At 53.4% G+C, this 23,225-nt stretch overlaps 4 protein-coding genes across 5 annotated transcripts in view; 2 read left to right on the top strand and 2 right to left on the bottom strand.

Moving 5' to 3' along the window:
* PMF1 (polyamine-modulated factor 1) overlaps positions 1 to 8,188 on the top strand; it is a 24,073-nt gene extending 15,885 nt beyond the window's left edge. Inside the window, exons 2-5 of one of the 2 annotated variants that reach the window (XM_008570624.1) lie at positions 2,820 to 2,925; positions 3,702 to 3,802; positions 5,082 to 5,277; positions 7,661 to 8,188. In XM_008570624.1, coding sequence (XP_008568846.1) covers positions 2,820 to 2,925; positions 3,702 to 3,802; positions 5,082 to 5,277; positions 7,661 to 7,714 — 457 coding nt within the window. In that variant the 3' untranslated portion in view covers positions 7,715 to 8,188. Of the gene's footprint in view, positions 1 to 517; positions 533 to 2,819; positions 2,926 to 3,701; positions 3,803 to 5,081; positions 5,278 to 7,660 lie in introns of both variants that reach the window. The other variant, XM_008570629.1, reaches the window with a different exon arrangement.
* A 1,594-nt stretch (positions 8,189 to 9,782) lies between these two features.
* BGLAP (bone gamma-carboxyglutamate (gla) protein) lies at positions 9,783 to 11,127 on the top strand. The gene is given in 5 exon segments (XM_008570642.1): positions 9,783 to 10,113; positions 10,369 to 10,407; positions 10,583 to 10,652; positions 10,852 to 10,969; positions 10,971 to 11,127. Coding segments are annotated over 5 exon segments (495 nt in total). The 5' UTR covers positions 9,783 to 9,986; the 3' UTR covers positions 11,112 to 11,127.
* Positions 11,128 to 11,195: 68 nt separating this feature from the next.
* On the bottom strand, positions 11,196 to 15,962 carry PAQR6 (progestin and adipoQ receptor family member VI). The gene is made up of 8 exons (XM_008570655.1): positions 15,798 to 15,962; positions 14,491 to 14,566; positions 13,922 to 14,049; positions 13,577 to 13,782; positions 13,322 to 13,448; positions 12,878 to 12,974; positions 12,534 to 12,684; positions 11,196 to 12,176 (listed from the first exon to the last, which is right to left on the bottom strand). The coding sequence occupies exons 2-8, from the start codon at positions 14,539 to 14,541 to the stop codon at positions 11,902 to 11,904; spliced, it is 1,035 nt and encodes a 344-aa protein (XP_008568877.1). The 5' UTR covers positions 14,542 to 14,566; positions 15,798 to 15,962; the 3' UTR covers positions 11,196 to 11,901.
* Positions 15,963 to 16,710: 748 nt separating this feature from the next.
* The window catches only part of SMG5 (SMG5 nonsense mediated mRNA decay factor), a 28,510-nt gene continuing 21,995 nt past the window's right edge, over positions 16,711 to 23,225 (bottom strand). The window contains exons 17-22 of the mRNA XM_008570613.1: positions 21,081 to 21,140; positions 20,548 to 20,707; positions 20,048 to 20,138; positions 18,903 to 18,977; positions 18,368 to 18,506; positions 16,711 to 18,180 (exon numbers count right to left, since the gene is read on the bottom strand). Of these exons, the coding sequence (XP_008568835.1) occupies positions 18,097 to 18,180; positions 18,368 to 18,506; positions 18,903 to 18,977; positions 20,048 to 20,138; positions 20,548 to 20,707; positions 21,081 to 21,140 (609 nt within the window). The 3' untranslated portion in view covers positions 16,711 to 18,096. The remainder of the gene's footprint in view (positions 18,181 to 18,367; positions 18,507 to 18,902; positions 18,978 to 20,047; positions 20,139 to 20,547; positions 20,708 to 21,080; positions 21,141 to 23,225) is intronic.

Here is a 23,225-nt window from a genome sequence, read left to right as displayed (position 1 = left end):
TTTTTTTTTTTTTAAAGATGACCGGTAAGGGGATCTCAACCCTTGGCTTGGTGTTGTCAGCACCACGCTCAGCCAGTGAGCGAACCGGCCATCTGTATACGGGATCCGAACCCGTGGCCTTGGTGTTATCAGCACCGCACTCTACCGAGTGAGCCACGGGCCAGCCCTGATTTCCCAGTTTTAAATATTTCTAAGCCACCAACATGGTGTTACTAAATATGTAGTTGAGAAGAGGTGGGCAGCAGTACACCTTTATATAGTATTTCCACCAGACAGAGACAATAGATATAAGTAGCCTTAAGAGAGAGTAAAATGTGGTAGAATGATTAGGAAGTGATATGTTTGGAGTACTTAGTACTTTCGCTTTTTTTTTTTTAAAAGATGACCGGTAAGGGGATCTTAACCCTTGACTTGGTGTTGTCAGCACCACGCTCACCCAGTGAGCTAACCGGCCATCCCTATATAGGATCTGAACCCGTGGCCTTGGTGTTGTCAGCACCGCACTCTCCCGAGTGAGCCACGGGGCCGGCCCGTACTTTTGCTTTTTAATACAGTTTATTGTGAGTTTATATAATTTATCTTTTAATAATGGCCGTGTACAACTAGCTCACAGAGTTCCTGAGAATTTAGCAATTGACTTTTTCTTTCTTTTTTTTTTTTTTTTTAATTTTTATTGAGTCATAATTGATTATACAAATTTCGGGGGTTCAATGTTGACATATGTTGATCAAATCAATATTACGAGCATATATATTGTTACAAATCGTACTTATTCTTTATGCCCCTTGTCCAGTCTCTCCCTATCCCCCTATCCCTCCCCCTCCCCCCTCTGATAATCCTAGATTTCTTCTCTCCCTCTGAAAGAGTAATGGTTACTCTGTTGATTTGTTGCCTAGATGATCTGTCCAATGCTGAGAGGTGTGTTCAGGTCCCCCAGTATTATCATAGAGCAGATGCTTCTTCTGTCACTCTGGAATAGGCTTTGTGGAGAGGATACCCTCTTCTTTTCTTTGGACTCTGATGGTGATTCTCTTTGTGTAAATGCACTCCAGTGGCTGGTGGACCATCTGCGTGGTGGTTGTGACATCTAGCCACTTTTGTGGGAGCCATGGTTACTGTGGTGGCTGTGGTGGGCCACCCTCATGGAGGTGATGATTTTGGCATGCTCCTTGGTGCTGGAAGTGTGCCATGTTGTGGGGGGGTGCAACTGACTTAAAAAATTTTTTTTTTGTGGCTGGCTGCTACAGGGATCTGAGCCCTTGACCTTGGTGTTACCACTCTCTAACCAATTAAGCTAACTGGCCAGCCCTAGCAGTCGTCTCTTGTAAGCTGCTATGAGCTTGCTCTAGCACACCACTGCTCTTACTCTTCACCTGTTTCCAGAGACGATGTTGTGTAGGGGTGGGGGTTGGGTGGGAAGGCAAAGAGAGCCAAGAGAAAGGGAGGACCTAGCAATGAGTCCCTAGCTGGGGATGGGGCTAGGCATTGGGTTCCCGTTACCTAATGCCCTGTTTATCCAGTGGCCCACCAGTCTGATACACACAGCCAAGTAACAACCTGACCCGTGGTATAGCATAAATGTGAGCTCTTGTGTGTTCAAGGACTCTTCCTTAGCTCAGACACTTCTGGCAGGTCCCTTGAACATTGCTTCATCATAGAGAACTGTGCCCCCCAACTTAAAGATGATCCTTATGATACACTCTCTCAGCCCCATAACTGTGACCCTTTTTCTTCAAACCACTTTCTGCAGTGGTGATCACTATATTCATGTGAGTTGTGTTTGCTGTCATGTCTCCCTCTCTACTGGAAGTTCCAGGTAGGCTATATCAGTATCATTCACCCCTGAATATCCAGTACTTGGTGGGCAACCAGCATGTAACAGGCACTCAGTGAATATTTTTCAAAGGGGAAGGGCCTGAGAAAGTGGACAGAGAGACAGGCAAGAAAACAAGGGGGAGGGAGAGGTAACAGCCAAGACAGTTCATTTCTCTTGTTTGAGTTTCTTCATCCTAGAGGAATGAGCCATTGGGAACATAATGGGTATCTTTTGATCCTTCTGGCTACAAAGGATATATCAGTGAGGATCTCTTAGCTGCTCGTGACAGAGACAGAGACCTGATTTAAAATCAGGCTTGAACAGTAAGAGAAATCCATTACCTCATGTAACAAGAAGCCCCAAGGTTGGGTGGCTACAGGTTGGTTTAAGTCCTCAGGCCAGGGCCCCCTAGCTGCCAATAGCTGGAGACATCACTTGGATACAGTAATGTCCTGCAGAAAGGGCATCAGTTGCTTCCTATGTGGCTCTTTTTAGGAGAAAGGCAGTCTTTCCCAGACGAAAGATTTCCCCATCCCCTGCAAGGGGACTGGAATGACCAGAGCTTCTCAAAGTATGGTCCCCAGACCTGCAGCATCAGCCTCACCTGGGAGCTTGTTAGAAACTTGGGGGGAGGGGCAGAGCAGTGATCTGTGTTTTAACAGAGCACTGTCCTGGTGATTTTTTTTTTTTTTTTTTTTTACCCTCCTGGTGATTTTAAGAACCATGGCTGGACTGATCATGACCCATCTTTAAGGGGTAAACGCCTGAATTCAACCATGGCTCTGCTGGGAAGAAGTGGGGAGAGTGATGGGGCACTGGTGGGGTTGAGTCATCCTCAGTGACTCGAGCTGCAGATGAAAGATTTGCATCCACCTCCTTTAACCGGGGCCATGAAGTGGACAAAGCTTAGAGTCCTGCAATGAGAAGCAGAGGTGCCCAGGCAGACTGACAACTGGCTGTGTGCTTGAACCTCCCCACCTCTGCCTTCTCTCCTTCCTGCCAGCTATCAGAGATTTACTGACTGTTACAAGCGCTTCTACCAGCTGCAGCCGGAGATGACGCAGCGAATCTATGACAAGTTTATAACTCAGTTGCAGACATCCATTTGGGTGAGTGGCAAGAAGTCCAGCCGGTACCGTTGGCTTGGGTTGTCTCCAGGCTGTCAGTCCCCTGAGGGCAAGGTCCCCACCCTTCATCCCTTGGTCTCCTCAGCCCCTAGATGTCCTTCATGCCCAGAAGGCTGTAGCATCAGTCATTCCTCCCCTCCAAATGCCGTCGCTATCTTAAATGCCCCTTCTCTCATTGTTCTGTATTGTAATTATGTGTTTGTATATTGTCTGCCCCAGTAGATTGTGGAAGCTCAGCGAGGGCAGGATGGGGGTCTTTCTCATCTTTGTGCCTACAGCTCCTGGTATGATGCCTGGCACAGAGGAGGCATTTAATAAATGGTTTTAATTCAGTGGAACTGAGTACTAGTGGGAGTACAAAAAAGGACATGATTCAACTCGTGTCTTTCAGTAACTGTGATGTCTCTAGAGAGTTAACTTCCTGGGTTACACTCCAGAATGGTCCTGTTAAGCATCGAAATGTGTGGCTCAGCCAAGGGGGTGCTGTGGGAGTGGGGATAACAGTGAGGGCTGCAGTATCCAGAGATGGCGGGCAGAGAGAGGGGCCAGCTGAAAGTTCTCTTTCAGTGCTTCCCATTTTATTTTTTACTACTTAATTATAAAAGTCACCTGTTGTGGGAAAGTTGGAATGTTTGGGAAAATGTAAAGATACAGAACAGAAATTGTCCCAAATCTTACTAAGTGCTGTTAGCAATTTAGCATATTTCCATGATGGGCTTGTCTAGTACCATTACAGCTCTTCCCTCCTTTCTCTTCAGGAAGAAATCTCCGAAATCAAAGAGGAGGGGAACCTAGAAGCTGTCTTGAATACCTTGGATAAAATTGTGGAAGAAGGCAAAGACCGCAAGGAACCAGCCTGGTGAGAATGGGGACAGGGAGGTAAGAAGGACAGGGCAGAAAGAGGCAGCATTTCAGCATCTTTTAGGAGGCTTTAAGACTAACCCATATTCTTAGACTCTGGGCTCATGGCCTCTGAGAAAGGATGCTTTGACAGGAACAAGTATAACCCAAAATAGTTGAAATGCAGAGTTCCCTGGTGCGGAGGAGAGCCCCCAGGCAAGTGCATGTTGCCCAGCGGTTTTGGGAGGGAAGTGGTTTGAGGCCACACTGAGAAAGCCTTCCTCGGGGAGTTCATTTCAGGGCCTGTTGGGCCTGTGGGAGAAAGGGAAGGGTAGGGGTGTGGGAGGAGACAGAATAGTGAGGTTTGGAATCATGTGTAGGTTAGGCTGGCCAGGAATCTGGTTTTTCTTCATTTGTTCATTCAGCAAGTATTTAGGGAGCATCTGCTATCTGCTCAATACTGTTTTAGATGCCAGAGTCAGCAATGAACAAGGCAGACAAAGTACCTGCTGTCCTGGAGCTGACATTTCCATGGGCAGCCTGGCTGCCTGGTGTCTCATGCAGGATGGAGAAGTGGGGCCTGGGGCAGGGAGTGGAGAGCAGTGGCCTGCGCTCCTGCCTCCGGCAACCCTCCCCTCCAGTAGGCTCCTAGGTCTGAGGGAGTAGATGCCTTTTTTTTACTTTCTAATTTTTTTATGCTTTGTGACCTTAGTACTTAAGAGAATTGTTTTACAACTGAAAAATAATTTTTAAAAGAATCTACAGCGACTCCCACCCCCAGCATAATCTTGTCTCTTCAACCTGTCTTTCATTATCTTCCCACATCAGCCAACACTTAACATTGGCCTTCCAGGGTCTGGACCCTTTCTCAGGAGCCACCTCATTTGGGAAGGCTCATCCTGCTGCCCTCCCAGTCTTTCCAGCTCACAATCTGATGGGGGATGCAGCAACAGGGCACATGGTCACAAGGACAGAGGCATGGGCTGAAAAGTCACCTCTAGCCCTGGAGTGTTAGAGATGGGGAGTGTATGTGGAAGAGAGAAGAAGAATGTGGGGCATGGTTGGGAAGGCTAAGGTAGGAGTTGAGTGAGAAGGGGAGGTGGACCCCTAAGCATTGAAGATGAGAGATAAGGGTGAGCGTTCCCATCAGGACCAGGTGTTGGGAGGTGAGAGGGACCACAGGAGAAGCCTTGGAAGCCACCCCAACTTGGGAACATCACTCATTGGTCCTAGAAGTAGAACCTTCTCCCCACATGTCCTCCCCTTCCCTGTCCCCTATGCCCCATGTGGCCTTCTAGGCGCCCTAGTGGGATCCCAGAGGAAGACCTTTGCAGGGCCATGGCACCCTACTTCCTACAGCAACGGGACACCCTGCAGCACCGTGTGCAGAAACAGGAGGCTGAAAACCGGCAGCTGGCTGATGCTGTCCTGGCCGGACGCAGGCAGGTAGAGAAGCTTCAGCTGCAGGTCCAGGCCCAACAGCAGGCCTGGCAGGTAAGTATCCTGACCCTGCTCGCTTTACTTCCTTCTCTAATAGGCCTTCCGAGATCCCCAAATTGGTGGCTTCCTCTATTCCAACATGAGGGATTCCCATAGGGAGTAGGAGAGTCTGCTCACTATAGTAGCCACTTCTTACCTATCCTTGGATGTATGCAGTAGTCTCTTCGCTGGCCTCCCCAGAAAGGGTCCCCCAAATCCTCTCCTCACTCTGGGACCAGCCTGCTCTTGTTGAAGTCCAGCCACAGGCCTGTGTTCCCCAACTGCAGCAGATGAAGAAACAGGCCCAAGGTAACAGTTCCTCATGTCAGGGTCAGAGTTAAACCCTCTGTATCCAGTAGTCGTTTTGATACTCCATATGACCATTGCCCAATATCTTTAAAATGTGTACATTAGGGGCCGGCCCGTGGCTCACTCGGTAGAGTGCGGTGCTGATAACACCAAGGCCCTGGGTTCGGATCCCACATAGGGATGGCTGGTTCGCTCACTGGTTGAGCGTGGTGCTGACAACACCAAGTCAAGGGTTAAGATCCCCTTACCGGTCATCTTTTGAAAAAAAAAAAAAAATGTGTACATTAGAATGACTTCTAGAGCCTTTAACATATCTAAAACCTATCCTCCATGCAACAAATACGTGTCCTTTGATGGTGTATTAGTCCGTTTCTGTTGCTTATAACAGAAATACCTGAAAATGGGTAATTTATAAAGAAATAATATTTATTGATTACAGTTTCAGAGGTTGGGAAGTGCAAAGTCCAGGGAACACATCTGGTGTGGGCCTTTTCTTGTTGGTAACTCTACAGTGACTCAGGGTTTCACATGGCGGATAGTGGAAGCAAGCAAGAATAACCTCCTCATTTACTCTCCTCTTATTTATTTTATTTTTTCTTTTCTTTTTAAAAGATGGCGGTAAGGGGATCTTAACCCTTGACTTGGTGTTATCAGCACCACACTCCCAAGTGAGCCACGGGCCGGTCCTTACTCTTCTCTTAAAGCCACCAGAACCACTCGCTACTCCCGTTATTCCATGAAAGGATCAATCAATTCATGAGGGTAGTCCTCACAATCCAATCACCTCTTCGAGGCCCCACTGTTCAACTACCACAATAGGATTTCCCACCCTCTTAACATTGTCACAGTGGGGACATACAATCCACAGCAGAGGGTAAACTTAATTTTTTTTTTTTCTAAAAGATGACTGGTAAGGGGATCTTAACCCTTGACTTGGTGTTGTCATCACCACGCTCAGCCAGTGAGCTAACTGGCCATCCCTATATGGGATCTGAACCCGTGGCCTTGGTGTTATCAGCACCACACTCTCCCGAGTGAGCCACGGGCCGGCCCTAAACTTAATTTTTGAAAGTGGCCTAAAGTCACTTGGGGCCAAGTTGAGTAAATAAGAGGGAAGAGGTGATCAGCCTGGATGACACAGGTTAGCAGAAGTGGCTACAGAGGATGAGGTGGATTTTCTTATTGGCTCGAAATATAGTTCCAAGAGGTTTCTAGTAGTGCTCGAGTGGTGGCACTACTGTTGGGTTCTCTCCATTCATCATTCAGATGTCCTAGGCTAGCAGCCTACTCTGTTCCCTCTTGTTCCAACCCCCTCCAGTCTCCCCATGTCATAGACTGGTCCTGGGGTTCTCAGTAGCAGGCACAAAGGTGGTAGTGACCGAGGGCCTCAGCCTGGTGCCATCTTGTGGGGTTAGGTTCTACAGCTCAGAGCTGTGTCTCGGGCCCTCTCAAGGCCACCCTGCTGAGTCAAGCAAGATGCCATTCCGGCATTGCCAATCCACCAGGATACCTGGGTCACTCCCCTCTCTAGGCCCTGGCTTCCAAATTGGCCAAATGACGATCCTCAGGGCCCTGCCAGCTCTGACTTCAGTGCTTGGGTTTTAAGAGGGGAAACAAAATGCTCTCATCTTATAGCCACACCTCATCCATTCCAGCCACAAATCTCAACTTTGTTTGAAGTGGGGCAACTGGATTGAGGGTTCAGCGCTGAGCCTTGTGTAGGAGCTTCAAAGAGCTATTTTTCACCACAATTTCCATGTCTGTAGCCCAACTGAAAGTTCACTTAATTCAGGAAATTTTCTTTGTTAGAAAGCCCTGGTGAGGTCGGAGGATTGGAGGCCACAGTAGGCACCCTTGTTGAAGATGGGCTGTGTTCTGTGTAGGCCCAGCCTAGGTGGCAACAGCACCTATGGTGGGGACTTCCTAATGTGCCTGCGTCCTACCATGCCCTGCTCAGCCAGTAACATGAGCCACGGACCCTATCCATATTGTCCTAAGGGAAACCCAGGCCTGGACTCAGGGACTGCAAAGGGAAAAGACTTGGGTTTTCTCATACCCCAATTTGTGTGTTCTCTTGCATTGATTGTAGGCTCTACACAGAGAACAGAGGGAGCTGATGGCTGTGCTGAGGGAGCCTGAATGAAGAGGAAGTGGCCAGGACCAGAAGCAGAGGGCAGTTGAGGTGGAGGGCCCATGGTCCAGCATGCTGGGCCTGGGTGAGCTGCCCCTGAGAACAGCTGAAATGGTGCCCAGTCCCTAAGCAGTGATGGAAGTCGCTGGAGAACCAGGCCAGATCAAGCCCCACTGCCCCGCCACTGTGTCTTTGGGGCTCCCTTGGGGTTGGTCACCACATACACTACCTTCAGATTCCTCCCTGTTTTCTTCTAACTGGAGGATTCGTGGCCAGCTCCCACTCTGGGAATCAGGTACCGTGTTTTCTCTCTAGGCTCAGGCCAACACCACCCAATCCCCCCGCCTGCTGTTTCTGAGCCCTCTCTAGAACCTGGCTTGGGGAATCTGTTTTTAATCTCCACTGATTGCCCCCTTGCTGGCCAGCCAAGGGCCCTCACCATGTTCTCCCCACATCCATAAATAAACTTCCTCCACTACACTGTAATCTGTGAGGATGCTTCCTCTGCCTGGGTCATTCTTGGGCCAAGACCTGCTCCTGGGCTCCCAAGTTCTGGCTCCAGTCTAGGCCTCAGTCGTGTCCTCTGAGAGTCTCCAGGCTTGGCGGTGGGGGCGGGGGAGTTAGGTGGGGGTATATTTGACCATAATGTGAAGAGGGCAGCAGACCCCTTTGTCACAGAAATTGGGACTCCTGGTTCCCTTAGGCCAGGACAAGCTGCCAAGGGGGTGTCACTCTGTCTAACCCAACCTACCCTTCTCTTTGCTGTTTGGGTTAATTCTGAGAAAGCGTCTGTGGTGGGCTTCGTGTGATGTCTGGGCATGGTGGGGGTGCATAGAGCAAGGTGGGCCCTCCGGAATAGCTTTGTTCCCTTGCTTCTCCCGCCTCACTCTTCCCTTGTCAGAGCCAGCCAAAGGCAGGATGGGTGTTTCCCGGACCAGAACAGGGAGGATGATGGGTCCGGTGGGGGGCAAAACCATTTTCCCTTGGAGAGCGGCTTGGTTGGGTCTGTCTGAGGAGCACTGGGGACAGATAGGAAGACGTCAGAGTGGCCCCTGCTCACTACTTTCCTCCCCATGAACCGCACCCAGGCTCCATCTCTCTCTCTGCCCACACCTCCACCGTGGAGCTGCAGCATTCAAGCATCCAGATGCTCTCCTCCCCCTGCCACCTGGTCCAGCCCACCCCGCTGAGTGCTTTGTTTATTTGTCAAGTTGGGCAGACAGTCTGAAGCCCTCGTGGTTGGGTGGGTGAGTGAGGACACAAGTCAGACATGGAGGAAGGTGTCAGGACCCCCTCTCTCCCCTCTCCAGGCTGACCTGAGGCAGTGGTGGCTCTCAGGTGTGGGATGGAGTTTTTCAGGTTGGGATGTTCTGTGCCAGAGAGGACAAGCCTTCCTATCACTTATGGGAGGGTTTCGGGAGGGCAGGTCCCTCCCCAAGGTTGTTAACACTGGGGAGGCTGCAAGGGTAGGAGGAGAATTGGAGGGTCGGGAGCCCAGAGGTGCACTCCATCTCCCTGTTCCTTGCAGGTCCTACCTCCTACCTGCTAGAAGTCCAGGGAAGGGGGTCCCCACTGCAGTGCCCCACCTCCCTGTCCTGTGTCCCTGCATACCTTGGACTCGTACCACCTGGCCTGCCCGGAAGATGGAGAGGCTGTTCTTTTCTCATGCTTGCCCACTGTTGGCTTCTGGCTCTTGGTCCTGTGCTGCCCTGACCATTTCTACTGTCCTGATGAATAGGGCTTGAGCAGAGTTGAGCTGCCCACACCCCAGCCTGCCTTTAGCCTTTAGGATGAATGAGGACATTGCCAGGCACTCCCTCCCTGGGTTTTGGCTCCTGCCCATGGGGCCGATGGTGGAAATCACAGGCTATGAGAGAGCTGGATCCCAGTTCTGCTTGAACCTATTTTAGATCTCTAAGCTCCCTTTCCTCTCTAGGGGGAGCCCAGCCAGTGCTCAAACTGAGGCTGGGGGTCGCTGAGGAAGAGTGTGTAGGGGTTGGGGGACCTGGGGCAACTCCATGGGGAAGGGTCCGGAACAATGTCGAGAGCCCGGCAGTCTCAGATTGTGGCCCACCCTCCTCCATCACTTCCAGGGGCCTCTGCCCAGGCAGCAGGAACTGTTTCCTAACCACAACATCCTTTGGGGTTTGGCCTACAAGGCTGGGGTGGATGACCCCTAAATAGCCCTGGCAGGTTCCCCGATGACCTGCCTGCACCCTGGTCAGGCACAACCCCTCGCCTTCGTGGCCCAGCCCAGAGGGTATAAACAGTGCTGGAGGCTGAAATGGGCAGACCAGCTGAGTCCAAAGCTGCAGCCCTAACGAAGGCAGCCGCTGACAGACACACCATGAGGACCATCACACTCCTCACCCTGCTGGCCCTGGCCATACTCTGCCTCACTGGCCAGGCAGGTGAGTGCCCCGACCTTCACCCAGGCCACACTCCAGTGGGGGCTGCAAGGGGGAAGCACCATGGCCCCACCTCCCTTCACCCCTTCCACTGGCAGTCCCTTCTGCAGTCTAACCACCCTCCTGCAGGGTATCCATTTGCCCCAGCTGTCCCTGTGGTGAGAAAGGAGGAAAGAACAAGCTGCCAGAGAGGCAGGGGAAGGAGGACAAGGGCCCTAGGGATGAGCAGGAGTGACCTAGGCTCCCTTTCCTTTGCAGATGCGAAGCCCCGTGGTGCAAAGTCTGGCAAAGATGCAGGTATATGAGGCTGGGCTGGGTAGAGGGCTCCCAGCCCTATGCCTCTCACCCTGGTGCCCTCAGTCCCTTCCTCTACTCCTGCCACCTTCTGTCTGGCTGTCAGCAAGGCCAGCGTGCTTCCCACCCTATTCTCCCAAACCCAGAGCCACCTGATGCCTGCCCCTCTGCTCCACAGCTTTCGTGTCCAAGCGGGAGGGCAGTGAGGTGGTGAAGAGACCCAGACGCTACCTGGATTACTGGCTGAGGTCAGAGAAAAGGAGGTGCTGGGCCAGGGCCCTGCCATGTCCACGATGAGCTGGGGATGGGTCGCAGCAGGGAATGCCCTCTATGGGCTGCTGTGTGGGGTGTGGGGGTGGAGAGTGTACAGGTGGGAACTCATGTGCAGTGGGAAGAGGAGGTGGGCATTTTGAATGGGGGCTGACGCCATTGTGTTGGGCTTCTCAGAGCCCCAGCCCCCTACCCAGATCCCCTGGAGCCCAAGAGGGAGGTGTGTGAGCTCAACCCAGACTGTGATGAGCTGGCTGACCACATCGGCTTCCAGGAGGCCTATCGGCGCTTCTACGGCACCATCTAGGGCATCTTCCCGCTGGCCCGGCTGGCAACCACAGCTCTGGCTCCTCTCCAGGACCCCTTCCCCTCCTCTCACCCTGACCTCCCTGCCCTGTGAGTGTGGGGTCCCCATCACTCCAGCTGCTCCAAAATAAACTCAAGAGGAATTGGTGGGTCTATGAGTTTGTCCAGTCTGTAGAGTGTGGGAGGGGGGTATTACCTTCTTCAGTCCCAGAAAGTGCTTCCCAAAGTCTAGTGTTTATTTGTGCCTGCCTTGTTCTAAAAAGCATTGAAGCTGGCTTTCTAAAGTCTAACTAGGGTTTCCTCCTCTAGCCCAACATCCCCTCTACCCCATCTCATCCACTGTACCATCCATGACACACCCAGATAGACCCAGCCCCCAAAGGCCTGGACACCTTGCATACACAGATGTGACCAGGACAGACAGATTCATCTCTACAGGCAAATAGCTGCTGGCAAACAGTGCTGCCTGGTTTGCAGATATGGGGGCAAGTGTGTGGCCTCCTGGCCTGGTTAACAGGCATTCAGGGTAGGCCTAGGTTAGTTGTGTTAGTTCTTCCCTGGGCTGAGCAGAGACTTTCAGGAGCACCAGAAATGGGGCCAGATGAAAGGGTTCCGACACCTCCCCACCCCAGACTTTGACAGGGCATGTGGGCAGCTGCAGCCTGGACACACACATATCTGTCCTCTCAGACCCTCAGCACTTACCCCACTCCCATTAAGAGCCCCCTCACGGTCCTTCTCACTCTCTGCCAGTCCCCCCAACCACCCTTCCTCTGCACTCTCTTCTCTACCCTCTCTTCTCAGTCACTCATGGTTCCAGGCTCAGATGTGCCCCCACCTTATCAGACCCAGGTCTGGGCTCCTCTCCAGCCCTAGGGCCTGGCCTCTGCCTCACTCCAGGGTAGGGTCAGGGACGGGGCTTCATTGTTGTTTGGCCTGGGTACTCCCTTCCGGTGGGTCACCCTGCAGCAGGGGGCATGTACCAGGGGCCCGAAGCAGGGAGGCAGTGAAGGTGGCAATGATGAGCAGGTTCCCAGCCACTGCCAGGCCCAGTGTGGCCACCGTGCCTGCCAGGCCCAGGGGTGGTTCCTGTGTGGCCAGCCAGGCTCGGCGCGATCCCATGTCAGCCAGCACTGCCTCCAGCTGGAAGTGGGTGCCCAACACTGCACAGATGTGGAATAGTTGGTGGCTGTGGCCTGTGGGGAGGATGGGCAGGTCAGGGCACATACCCATTCCCAGTGCTGCCCTGACTCACCCTGTGACCCAGGGCAAGTCACCCCATCCTCTGGGCCTATTACTCCCCCATAAATTGGGAATAAAAAATCCTGACTCCCCAAGTTATTGGAAAGAGTGAATAAGCTGATATGCATACATGCTACTAGTTTTGCTGTTATCTGAGTGGGGGTAGAGAACGGGCCCGGACCCTGATAGGAAGACAAGGAAGTCCTTCCTATAATTTGCTTCCATCCTCAGGCTGTGATACCCTATTTACCCAGTTTACTCTCTGTGCTCTGGGAAACTATCCCCTTGCCCCTTCCTGGGCCAGCTCTCACCGATGTAGTCAAAGCGTCCTGGTGCCAGCCGCTCAGGAAGGTGGGAAGCGAACAGGAAGCCAGTGAGCAGTGCACAGAAAAGGTGGTAGCCATGGCTGGTGCTCAGTGCCTCCTGCCCACAGTTGTGGCCCCTACCCCAGCACAGTCCAAGCTGGCAAAGGAAAAGCAGGGCTGGTGGGGAGGGGTTTCGGGAGTGGAAACAAGGGGTTTCTGTGGACAGAGTGAGCCCAGTGGGCTGGGTGCTGGTCCTGTAGAGTAGGGATTGGAGGGCAGGGCTAGAAGTGGGCACCTGAGGGCCAGGACAGAAAAGCAGGAGCCTGGGCAGGGGCCCCGGGCACCCTTACCCGGTAGAAGAGCGGTAGGTTGTCAAACAGGAAAGGATAAGCGAAGGCTGTTGTGCGCAGGATCTTACTGAACCCAGGGCTTTCTAGCTCGGGGAACCTGGGAGGCAGGAGGGAAAGGCTGGTCACCATTTCTGTGCTGGGGTAGGGCTCAGAGAAGGGCAAGGGGACCTTGGACCAAGATGAAATCAGCAAAGAAAGCCCTTAGGGGACATAACCCCCTCTGTAAATGACCACATCTGTAAAACGGGGACAAAGACACCTCCCTCTTAGGTGGCTGTGAGAATTAAAGGAGACAGCGTGGGTACATGCTAGCATACATGGTCAGACAGAGTAAGTCTTCAATAAATGGTTCTGTTGTTACTAATATTGTTCAAGAGCAGTGACGCGTGTCCTCTCTTGCCCCTCCGCCTTCCCCTTCCCCATTGGCGGGGCCTGAGAACCTACCGTGAGTAACAGGAGAGGCCGGTGCACAGGAAGGAATTGAATGCGGCGGCGGGCACAAAGAGCTGGTGTAGGCGGCCCTGCAGCCAGGAGGCCGGCATGGAGTAGGCGGCATAGGGGAAGGCGCAGCCTGCAGTGAGGTGCGGGCGCTGGAGCTGAGGCCAGAGGAACGCGCTCCACCCTCCCTCGCCCTACCACCGCCCCCGCCCTTACCCTGGGTCACCCCTGCCCAGCGCTGTCGCCGCCAGCCCAGCTTACCCAGGCTGTAGAGGCTCAGGGCGCCATAGTCCAGGAAGTAGCAGATGTGACGCGCACGGGGCGACATGGAGCTGAAGGTGTGCGCACAGCACGACGCGAAAGGGTAGAGGCAGGCGGGCAGCAGGAAGACAAGCAGCGGCCAGTGGTACGGCTCCGCGCGGAAGCCCGGGCCCTCTGCTAGCGCTAGGAGGCGCCACACGAAATACCTGCGGCGGGCATGTGCTCAGGCCGCGGCGCACCCCCGCAACTGCCGCTGCAGCCCGCGGGGCCGAACGGACGGTCCCTGCCCGCCTGGGCAACCCCTCTGAACTCAAGGCTGCGGCCTGGGGCAGAGCTTCCCCTCACCAGGTGGGCAGGAAGTGAGTCCAGATGTTGACCGTCTCGTTGGTCATCTGGAAGGAGCTGAGGACACAGTCCAAGGCCGAGCTGGTGGGGCGACGGTAGCCAGACATGATGCCGTCTTCCCAGAACACCTGGGGTAGTGGTGGGAGGGACAGAGGAGGGGACTCACGTGCCTGGACCCTTTCCCTCATGAGGGATCTCTGGAGGCAGGGTTGAAGAAGATGGGCTGGATATCACAATGGACCCAAAGCCAAACTAAATCTGACCCCCATCTTACCACAGTTCCCAATACCCACAGAGAGATGAGAAACAGAGAGCCAGAGTAAAAAGACAAGACAATGGGGTTGGTAGGGTGGTGGTGCACAGACAGGGCACTTTGGGGAAGGGACTCTGGATGGAAGGGCCTTCTGGGCTCTAAGGGAGGGGTTCGTATGCTTGTTCCTCAGAGAACAGTGGAAGAGTCTCACACTGGAATGGGAGGGATAAGAGTTAGCCTGCAGGGGGGACTTGCCCAATAGCTAAAAGAACCTCTCAGTCCTCTGGGGAGAGGGTTGGTGGGTCAAGCCCCTCACCCGGGGGACCTGGTGGACTCGAAGCAGTTGGGGCAACTTGAGACTGAGCATGGTGGCCCAGCACCTCCACGTTGACCTAGAGACAGAGTGGGGTGGAGTGGGGATCAGGTGTCTGCCCCCACCCACAGGCCCCTTTTCACCCAGGTTTAGGCTGGACCTGGTCACTGTGCCCCAGGACGGGCTGCGTGCGTACACGCATGCGCGTGGGTGGTAGCTGGCCACCAAGCTTCCTTCAGGCCAGGGGAGGCTGGCCCAGCTTCTCCAGTCACAGTATCACATAGCCCCAACCCCTACCCATTTTAGCCTGAGGCCATTCATTCCCTCCATCGAGAAGGACTCAGCCCAGCCTGGAGTGGAGAGTCCTCTGCAGCTAGGAGGCTGCTTCAGTTAGTAACCCCAGCCCCTGGATCCAGCCCCCCCAGCCCCCAATCTTTGTCTCAGGGACAGCCCTGACTCCTGGAGGCCAGCAGAGAGAGTCCAAGCATCCTCACCCTCATCCCACCCCACCAGAAAGCATTTTGGCTCACAGTGCCTGAGCTGAACACAGAAAACTTTTGGCCCTTGGGGAAAATTCCTGGAGAAGCAGGATACCAGCTGGTGGGGCAAGGAATTAAGCAGATGCCTGGCTCTTCTCTGAGGACTACACTTGTGCCCCCGGGAGGCATTTGGGGTCCCTGCCCCTCCTGAACCCAATGCCCCTCAGCCCCAGACCTGTGCGCTGTCTCCGGGTGGCCGCAGCTTGGCTGCGACTCTGCTGCCCTGCCCGCCTCTCAGCTGCCTCTCCCAGCACATTCCCTGGCACAAGTGGAGGGGCTGGGCCAGCAAGGTGGGTGGAGCCACCCCAGGAGGAGTGGCTCCCTTCCCAGGCCAAGTTTCCAGCAACTCTGCAGCTTGTCCTGCCCCTTTTCCTGCCGCTGGCTGCACCCATCCGTGTCTGCCATACACACTGGACCTTGCATCACCAGTTGCTTCTCCAGGTTTCTGCTCCTGTCAATTTAACAGCTTGGGGTCCCTCTGCCCCTGAGCTGGGTGCTGGGGACCCTGCTGGACGTAGGGGCCAGCTGGTCCCTAGTCTCTGCACCCCAGCTGAACTTTAAGATGGATGAAGGCCTCCCGGGGTATCCCTTGCCCCTCCCAGGAGCAGACAAGGGAGAGGTGAGAAGATGCTGGGGTCTACCTTCCCTCCGGGTCCCTACCCTTAGGGTTTGGAGATCTCTGGAGTAGAGTGGGGGTGTGTGCAGCTGCCACAGAAATGTGGGGCTGGAGCAGGCCCCTTACGTATTTCCCCAGAAGGTGAGCATCCTTACCCAGAGCTTGGCAGGTGCTCCTAAGCTGGTGGGTCGGCAGGACCAGGGCTCCACGGGTGGAGTCCCAGGCTCCTGCCAGCCAGCCAGGCTGATGGAGGGAGAGCGGCTGGGAAGGCAGGCCAGACCAGGGCGGGGAGTTATGAGACAAAGGGGAGCCAGGGAACAATCCCAGCCTTGTCCGGCCTCCAGGGAGCAGCACGGGGTGGCCCAGCCCCATTAGCAGGCAGCTCACTCGGCCTCCTGCACGCAGCCAGCCCCTCCAGTCTAACCCAACCTCACTATGCTCAGATTGGCTAGAACAGGCTAGGGGCCCAAGCCAGGATGTGGCCATGGAGTTGTGGATTCCGACCCCCTCAGACTGGTGAATCCTGGTTCCAGGTTCTCCCAGGAGTTGAGGTCGTTCTGCCTTAGGCTGGGGCAAAGGAATCCAAATCACGATTTTGACATTTCAGAAACCATCATCTCTCGCCACGCTTTGCTCTTAGCATCTGGTGCAGGACAGCATTCAGAGTAAACTGCCTTTGTTAAGTATTGGTTCATCCATGAGGGATTTGCCAAGCTTATTCACCCCCAAAAACACAATTTGAAGGTCTAATCCTTGCAGAACAGGCATTGAGGATTCAAGAGGCTGGTTTCAAGGGTCACCCACCTCCACTCCCTTGAGGAAGATCCCCCAAGCAGCACTGTTAAGGACAAAACATTGTTTTCACATATCACTCTTGTGAAGGCACTGCCTCGGCTCACAGGGTCAATGAACTTGACAATGTCTATCACAAAACCATTTCAGGGCTTTTACTCAAATTGCCTGCTTCTCATTCTGTCCCGTCCACATCAAAGCAGGCTTTCCAAAATGTCATCTCCAATGTCCCACATCCAAAAAACTTCTGTACAGACAGGCACCAGGAGACAAGAGTGGGCTTGGGGGATCTTTATTAAGTGATGCTTTAGTCTTAGTCTCTGCCAGGAGCTGGGGATGGGGGGTTGACCCCATTTCCTCCAGGTTTTCCCAGACTTGCTGTCTCAGAGAAAGGAGGCAAGAAGCCGGCTGTCCTCTAAGAACAGCTTGGGAAGCTAGGCTAGCACTGGGGTAGGGTGGGAGGCAGAACCGAGATCCTGCACCCCCGGCCCCCCAGCCTGTGCCATACTTCCAGCCTGAGGCGTAGGGGCTGAGGCAATCCTGGCCAAAGCCTCCCCACACAGCCCTGCTCTTGGTACGCCACTCACTGCCCTGAACTATTCATGATCTCTGCTCCCACATATTCACCTTGACACTCCAAAAGCCAGCCCCACGCTCCGCCCCACCACATCTTTAGTCCTGGGGAAGAGCAAAAGAGGAAGCCCACCAGGACAGAAGGCCCCTGAATGAGCAGCTTCAAGCGGCCTCTCCCTCGTGCTGCCCACTGAATGCCAGCTCCTTATCTTTCAATCTCCCTAGATAGTCAGGGGGGTGGTGGCCTCAGACTGAACCCGCCCCCACTTCTCTTACTGGCATCCCACTGTTCCCAGCACAGCAGCCAAGAGCACAAAGCACAGCAACTGTGGGGCTGATGGGCACAGGAACCTGCACTGGTGTGCAGGCCAGACTGTCTGCAGCCCTAGGTGGGGCCTGCTCCCTGCTCTGGAAGCTAGACAGAGGGAGACAGAAAGCAGAAGTGGGGCAACTGGGTGCACAGCCCCTGTGCAGGAGAGTACAAACCCTGACCCTACTACTCAGCGCAGGCCACTCCAGGCCCCACTTCTGTAAGAGGCCCCATGGCTGGCTCCAGAGCTGCCCAGCCCCCACCAAGGGAGATGAAAGGGGGATAGGTGGTCCCTGAGGAAGGGAAGGGTCTGCAGAGAACCACCCAGACACCTGGTATCACCCAACTCTTCCCCCAGGGCCTGGAAGGTCCAAACTCCTGGCCCTAACCACCCCACATCCTGGGTGAGGAAAAGGGCCTCTTCTGCTGTTCCTTCCCCTCAGAGGTCCAAGAATCACTCCAATGAAATGCAGACACCTATGCCTGCCACCTGCCCCTGGGGACAGCAGGGGGGACTGAGACAGGAAGGCTGACTAGGAGCCCATAGGCCTCTCCTGCTCCAAGCACTTTCCTCACTTTCCTGACATCATCTTGGCAACAGGGGGACCCCACCCTCCCAGACGGTTCCTGGGCCCTCCCTGCAGCCTCTGCACAGCTGGGCTTCCTTCCTGTGTGCGTGAGTCTACATGTGGTGGGGTGACTACAGGTGGTGGTCTTGGCTGCCAGGGAGGGCAGAAGAGATCTGGAGTCAGCCCCACTGCAGGGCCTGAGGGTCAGTCTCAACCAATCTCCTTCCACTGCTTGTAGAAGTCCAGAACATTCTTGATGTCCACGCTGGCATGGATAGCGGCCTGCAGGGCTGCCTGTGGAATGGGTGGAGAAAAGACAGGGGAAGGCCTAACCTTCCTAAACTGTGGAAGAAGTTGTTGGAGGGCTGGAGAAGGGGTGATGGAAGAGGCAAAGGATGGCTGTATGGAGGGTCTGAGGATGGAGTCTCTCTGGTACCTCTTTCCTATTTCACACTGTCTCCCCACCTCACCCATGACCCACCTGCATGGGGCCTGAAAGTGTGCTGGGGTTGTCGAGTGGAAGGCCTGTGATGATGGTCACCATGCCGCTTGGGTCCTCCTCACCTGCTCCCTGGGCTAGAGTCAGCTGTTTGCAGCTGTCCAGGATCTTGTAGAGAGTCCTGGAGGGGAGGGGAAAGAGATGGGCCAAGACCCAGCATTAGCACAGCCTGAGCACCAGGATCTCCAGTGCACATGGGATGCTGGGGTATGGGAGGGCTCTCTCTGGAGAGGGCAAGAAAAACCAAGCAGCCAGCAGCAGCGGGACCTGGAAGCTGTCCCTGGATGTTCTACAGGGAGTAGGCAAAGGTGTGCTGAGTGAGAACACTAAGCCCAAGCATTTCAGGGCCAGAAGGGGCTGATCCTATCTGTAGAGGAAAGGGCTCAAGAGCCGAAGCAACTCCATACTTCAAGGTGAGACCTGCAGGAGGTCCCTGGCAGGCTGAACAGGGAGCTCTCAGGGAGGAGCAAAGCAGGCAGCCTGACTGAGTTTCCCGGGGTGAGAGCTGGCATTTTACCAGGCATCTGCATCCTGCCTCTTCAGCTTATGCCGCTCAAAGCTCTTTCCCACCTCTTTCTGGCAGCGAATGTACCTGCAAAGGAGAAGTGAGGGTGGAAGTGGAGGGTGTAGGATAGGGAGGGCACCTTACACAAAGCAGGCCATTGTGGCTCTGGGGGCCCAGTTTTGCAGGAGGGGGTGGGGGGCATGTCTCTCCCATCACAGCTCTGTTTGGAGCCATTTTGAAGTGGCTTCCTGGCTGCTGGGGCCAGCTCACTATTCCTCCTGATAACATCGATTCTTTGGTTCCTCTCAGGGTAAGAGCTGGGAGGGGAGAAGCAGCAGATGCTTTTCAAGTCAGGGCTTCTGGAGACAAGATCTAAACAAGCAGGCTTTGTGCAGCTTCCTGGCCAGGCAGGGGCAGATGCAGAGGAGGGGCAGGCCAGCTAGCAGGGAGAGGGGCAGTGTTCTTCCTATTCCCTGCATCCATTGCATAGTCTTCCTCCAGCCCCAAAGGCCAGAAGGGCAGGCCTGTACTGGGCTGAGCACTGCACCTGCTGCCATCTGCTCATGCCTGACTGGCTAGTCGCATCACTGCCTCTGCTCAGGGGGGAGCTAGGAAGCTCCTGGACAGCCGTGATGAAGGCACTTCCACCCTGGGAAACCTGATCACTTGCCCCAACCCTAAAGCAGGAGGAATTCTTCCTGCAAAGGAGCTCACAGCCTGGAATTAGGGGAGTGTGTGTGGGGTGTTCCTGCTCCCTTAGCTCCCTTCTCCCCAGTGGGTCCTGATCACATGTTTGACCCAGATACAAAAGGACAGCAGCTCAGTGTTCCCCACAGGGCTCCTGGCTCCTCTGGTCACCCTCTATTTCAGGACCTAGGACCTTGACCTCTAATCATCTCCTTGGTCCAGTTAGCTCAGTTGGTTACAGCGCAGTGTATAACACCAAGGTCAAGGGTTCTGATGCCCTTACTGTCCAGCCACCACAAAATAAATTTTAAAAAATTTATCTCCTTGGTGTCCCTCCCCAGGCAGTAAGCCAAGTATGAGCAGGGACTAAGGTGTTTGTCTCACCCATAGGGAGCAAGGAACTCATGTGCATGAGCTATCCAGAAGATGGACCCAGGGCTCAGCACCCGGCCAACCAGGCCTGCACTCACCTATTTCCTTTTTTAAACTCTGCTTCCAGGTACCGGATCCCATCCCGGGCTCCTGGGTGTTCCTTCTTCAGCAGATCCAAGCCATCGATCACTGGTGGGCAAGGTGGGGATGTGGAAGGACAAAACAGATAAGCTCAGACTGTGACACAGGGCTGTGTAGGAATATCTGAGCTCACTCTAGTACACACTGCAAGAAGATAATTGATTGTGACTCCCTACAGGGCTCCTGAATTTCTTTGAAAACCTGACCTTCTACCAGCAGTGTACGCAGCAGTTTACCAAGAGCTTCCACTTAGATTTTCTCATCTGTTTCTCCCTGTGCAACAGGGCTTAACAGGGATTGCTATGCCCATTCCACATAAAAAGTGGGGTTCACAGAGGTGCCAGGACTTTACCAAGGTCACTGTAAAGTGAGCCCCAAATAAGGGTGTCTCAATCTCAAGACCAGAGTCTCTTTTAGCCATACTTTATCTGTCCCCCTACTTTTCCAATATGCTTACCTGTCCTTGGGATGATGACAATGAAGCGGCCACTGGTGGCCAGCTGGCGGATGACAGGAAGGTGTTGGCAGAGGGCCTGGGTGTCAGGAACAAGGTAGGGAGACATAGCTGACTGGGCCTTGGGCTGCTGCAGGCTGCCCTCTAGCTGAGACACCTCAAGCTGGGGAGAGAAGGCAGAGTGGTGGAGCTGCATGGGGCCCCTGCGGCCTGAGCTGGGGGAAGAGTGGCGCTCAAGGTGGCTCTTAGGGGCTCCTCCTGTTGCCAACAGGGGTCTCTTTCTACCAATGGCCTTGGGGTAAAAGTAGACAGAAATAAGGATTAAAGTAAAGAGAAAGAAAGGAGAAAGAGACAGAAGTGAAGGCAGAAGGAGATATATAGCTCAGGGAAGAGTGAGTAACCGGGAGGGTGATCTGAGAGAAGCCGAGGGACGCAGTGGTATAGCAGGGGACTGTAGCTGTGGGGGAGATCTGCCAGTGGGGTTTAAGCAAAAGCCAGATCAAGAGCAGAAGGAGCACTTGGGCTCTGCGTCCTACCTGAAGTCGTAGCTGAGCCATGTCTCTCATTAGTCTATTCCGTCGAGCTTCCTCCTGTGCCTACGGGAGGGAGAAACGAGCTATGAGGAGTTAGGGGCATATACCCTTCTCCAGTGATGGAGAAGACCAAGAATAACTGGAGTCTGAAATAGGTGTGGCTTCGTGTAAAGTCACCTCCCTATCACTCTTGCTAAGTGAAGGGAAGAAAGGCATGGAAGAAGGAATATTGCTCTGTGCACTCTGAACAATTTCCATTACCAGTCCACAGCAGGTTATGCTGTTACAGGCATTGCAGGAGAGAGGGAGCAGACAGCCATGCACTGTCACCACGTGGGACACACCACCTGGCTATACTGCAAGGTTTGATTTCTGTTCTTCTCAATCCGGTCTCCCTCCCTCACCTTCTATCACTGTCCACTTGCCAGCATCTTCCAAATCTGCAGATTCAGTCCAGACCTGACCACCCTGAGATCCAGACCCATATATCCAACTGCCCACTCAGCAGCCCCATCTGCTCCTCAAAACCTGCTTCTCTTCCTCTAGTGTTCCCTAACTGGGTAAATAAACCGCCATCTGCTCAAGTCAGAAAGCTCAGAGTTGGCTATGAGTCTTCCCTCTCTCAGCCCCAGAAGTTATTAGCTTCCCAGTCCTATCAATTTTATCTCCTAAACAGCAAGCAAATCCTTCCACCTCCCTCCACCATATAACCCTAGTCTAAGCCAGCATCTCTGTCCTTGACTATTATAACAACCTCCTTACTGGTCTCTGCCTCTAACTCAATCCCTTTTCTCTATCTGCAACCAAGGCAATCTTTCAAAAACCATCTCATGTTCATCATGGCCAAAACTAAAATTCCTTGGGCCGGCCCGTGGCTCACTCGGGAGAGTGCGGTGCTGATAACACCAAGGCCCCGGGTTCGGATCCCATATAGGGATGGCCGGTTCGCTCACTGGCTGAGCGTGGTGCTGACAACACCAAGTCAAGGGTTAAGATCCCCTTACCGGTCATCTTTTAAAAAAAAAAAAAAAAAAAACAAAACTAAAATTCCTCTGACGGTTTTCCTTTATCTTCTGATCAAGTCCAAATTCCTTAATATAGTCTAAAAGATGAGGTTAAGGATGGGGACTTTGTCCAGTAAGAGATGCGGAGCCATTGAAGGCTCTTTGATGAGCAAAGTGGCATCATCAGAGTGGTGCTTTAAAATATTAATCTCATTCTAATGAGTCGACACCAGACAAACCCTAAGTGAGGGACTCTACAAAATAACTGACCAGTACTTTTCAAAAGTCTCAAGGTCATGGGCTGGCTGGTTAGCTCAGCTGGTTAGAATGCAGCTCTATACACCAAGGTCATAGGTTCACATCCTCATACCGGCCAGTCGCCAAAAGTGTCAAGGTCATGAAAGAGAGAAAAAACTGAGGAACTGACAGACTGGGGGAAACTAAGGAGACATAACAATCAAATATAATGTGGGATCCTGGAGGAGAAAACAAACATTAGTGGAAAAACTTGTGAAATATGAATAAAGTCTACAGTTAATAGTATTGTAGCAATCTTACTTTTTTGATAATTATACTATGGTTATGTAAGATCCAACCCCTCTGCCCTGCACAGTCCTGCACAACAAAGAAAGGTCCTGCCCCAAATGCCTATAGTATCCCTGAGGAAGGAGAGAATGGAGGCAGAAGACCAGAACCTAGGTGACAGCCACCTTCTCACAGGCCCTGTTGGCAGACTGGTAAGGAAGCAGAGTGCTGTGGACAAACTTCCTCTCTTTCACTGCAGCAATCCAGCCCGTGAGCCATACTTTTAGGCTAAAATTGTAATTGTGAAACCCCATATTCCAGGAAGGAGAATGGGGGCACTGTGTAAGTCTCCCAGTGAACGAGTACAGGTGAGTGGGATCCACCTGGACCCAGGAAGAGAAGAGCTACACTAACCTAAAGCTTGGAAATCACCAGCCCAGAAGTTCAGATAGATATGAGCCTATATGTTCCTCAGAGGCCCCATCAGGAAAGAGGGGTCCCTGGGGCTGGCCAGTTGGCTCACTCAGTTAGAGCATAGTGCTGATACTACCAAGGTCAAGAGTTTGAATCCCTGTACCAGCCAGCCACTAAAAAAAAAAAAAAAAAAAAAAAAAGGGGC

The sequence above is a fragment of the Galeopterus variegatus genome, unplaced genomic scaffold (genome assembly GCF_000696425.1).
Source record: "Galeopterus variegatus unplaced genomic scaffold, G_variegatus-3.0.2 Scaffold33, whole genome shotgun sequence".
Classification (NCBI taxonomy): domain Eukaryota; kingdom Metazoa; phylum Chordata; class Mammalia; order Dermoptera; family Cynocephalidae; genus Galeopterus; species Galeopterus variegatus.
The sequence above is the reverse complement of the archived record's forward strand: the minus strand, read 5'-3'. Positions and strand labels throughout refer to the sequence as shown.

What these genes read in the sequence shown, in the direction of transcription:
- PAQR6 (XM_008570655.1), bottom strand. Translation starts at nt 14,541, where the DNA reads ATGCTCAGTCTCAAGTTGCCCCAACTGCTTCGAGTCCACCAGGTCCCC. An exon ending in CCTGAGCCTCTACAGCCTGG is followed by an intron (nt 13,449 to 13,576) that starts GTAAGCTGGGCT and finishes ACCTCACTGCAG; the next exon opens with GCTGCGCCTTCCCCTATGCC. An exon ending in ACCTACCGCTCTTCTACCGG is followed by an intron (nt 12,685 to 12,877) that starts GTAAGGGTGCCC and finishes TTCCTTTGCCAG; the next exon opens with CTTGGACTGTGCTGGGGTAG.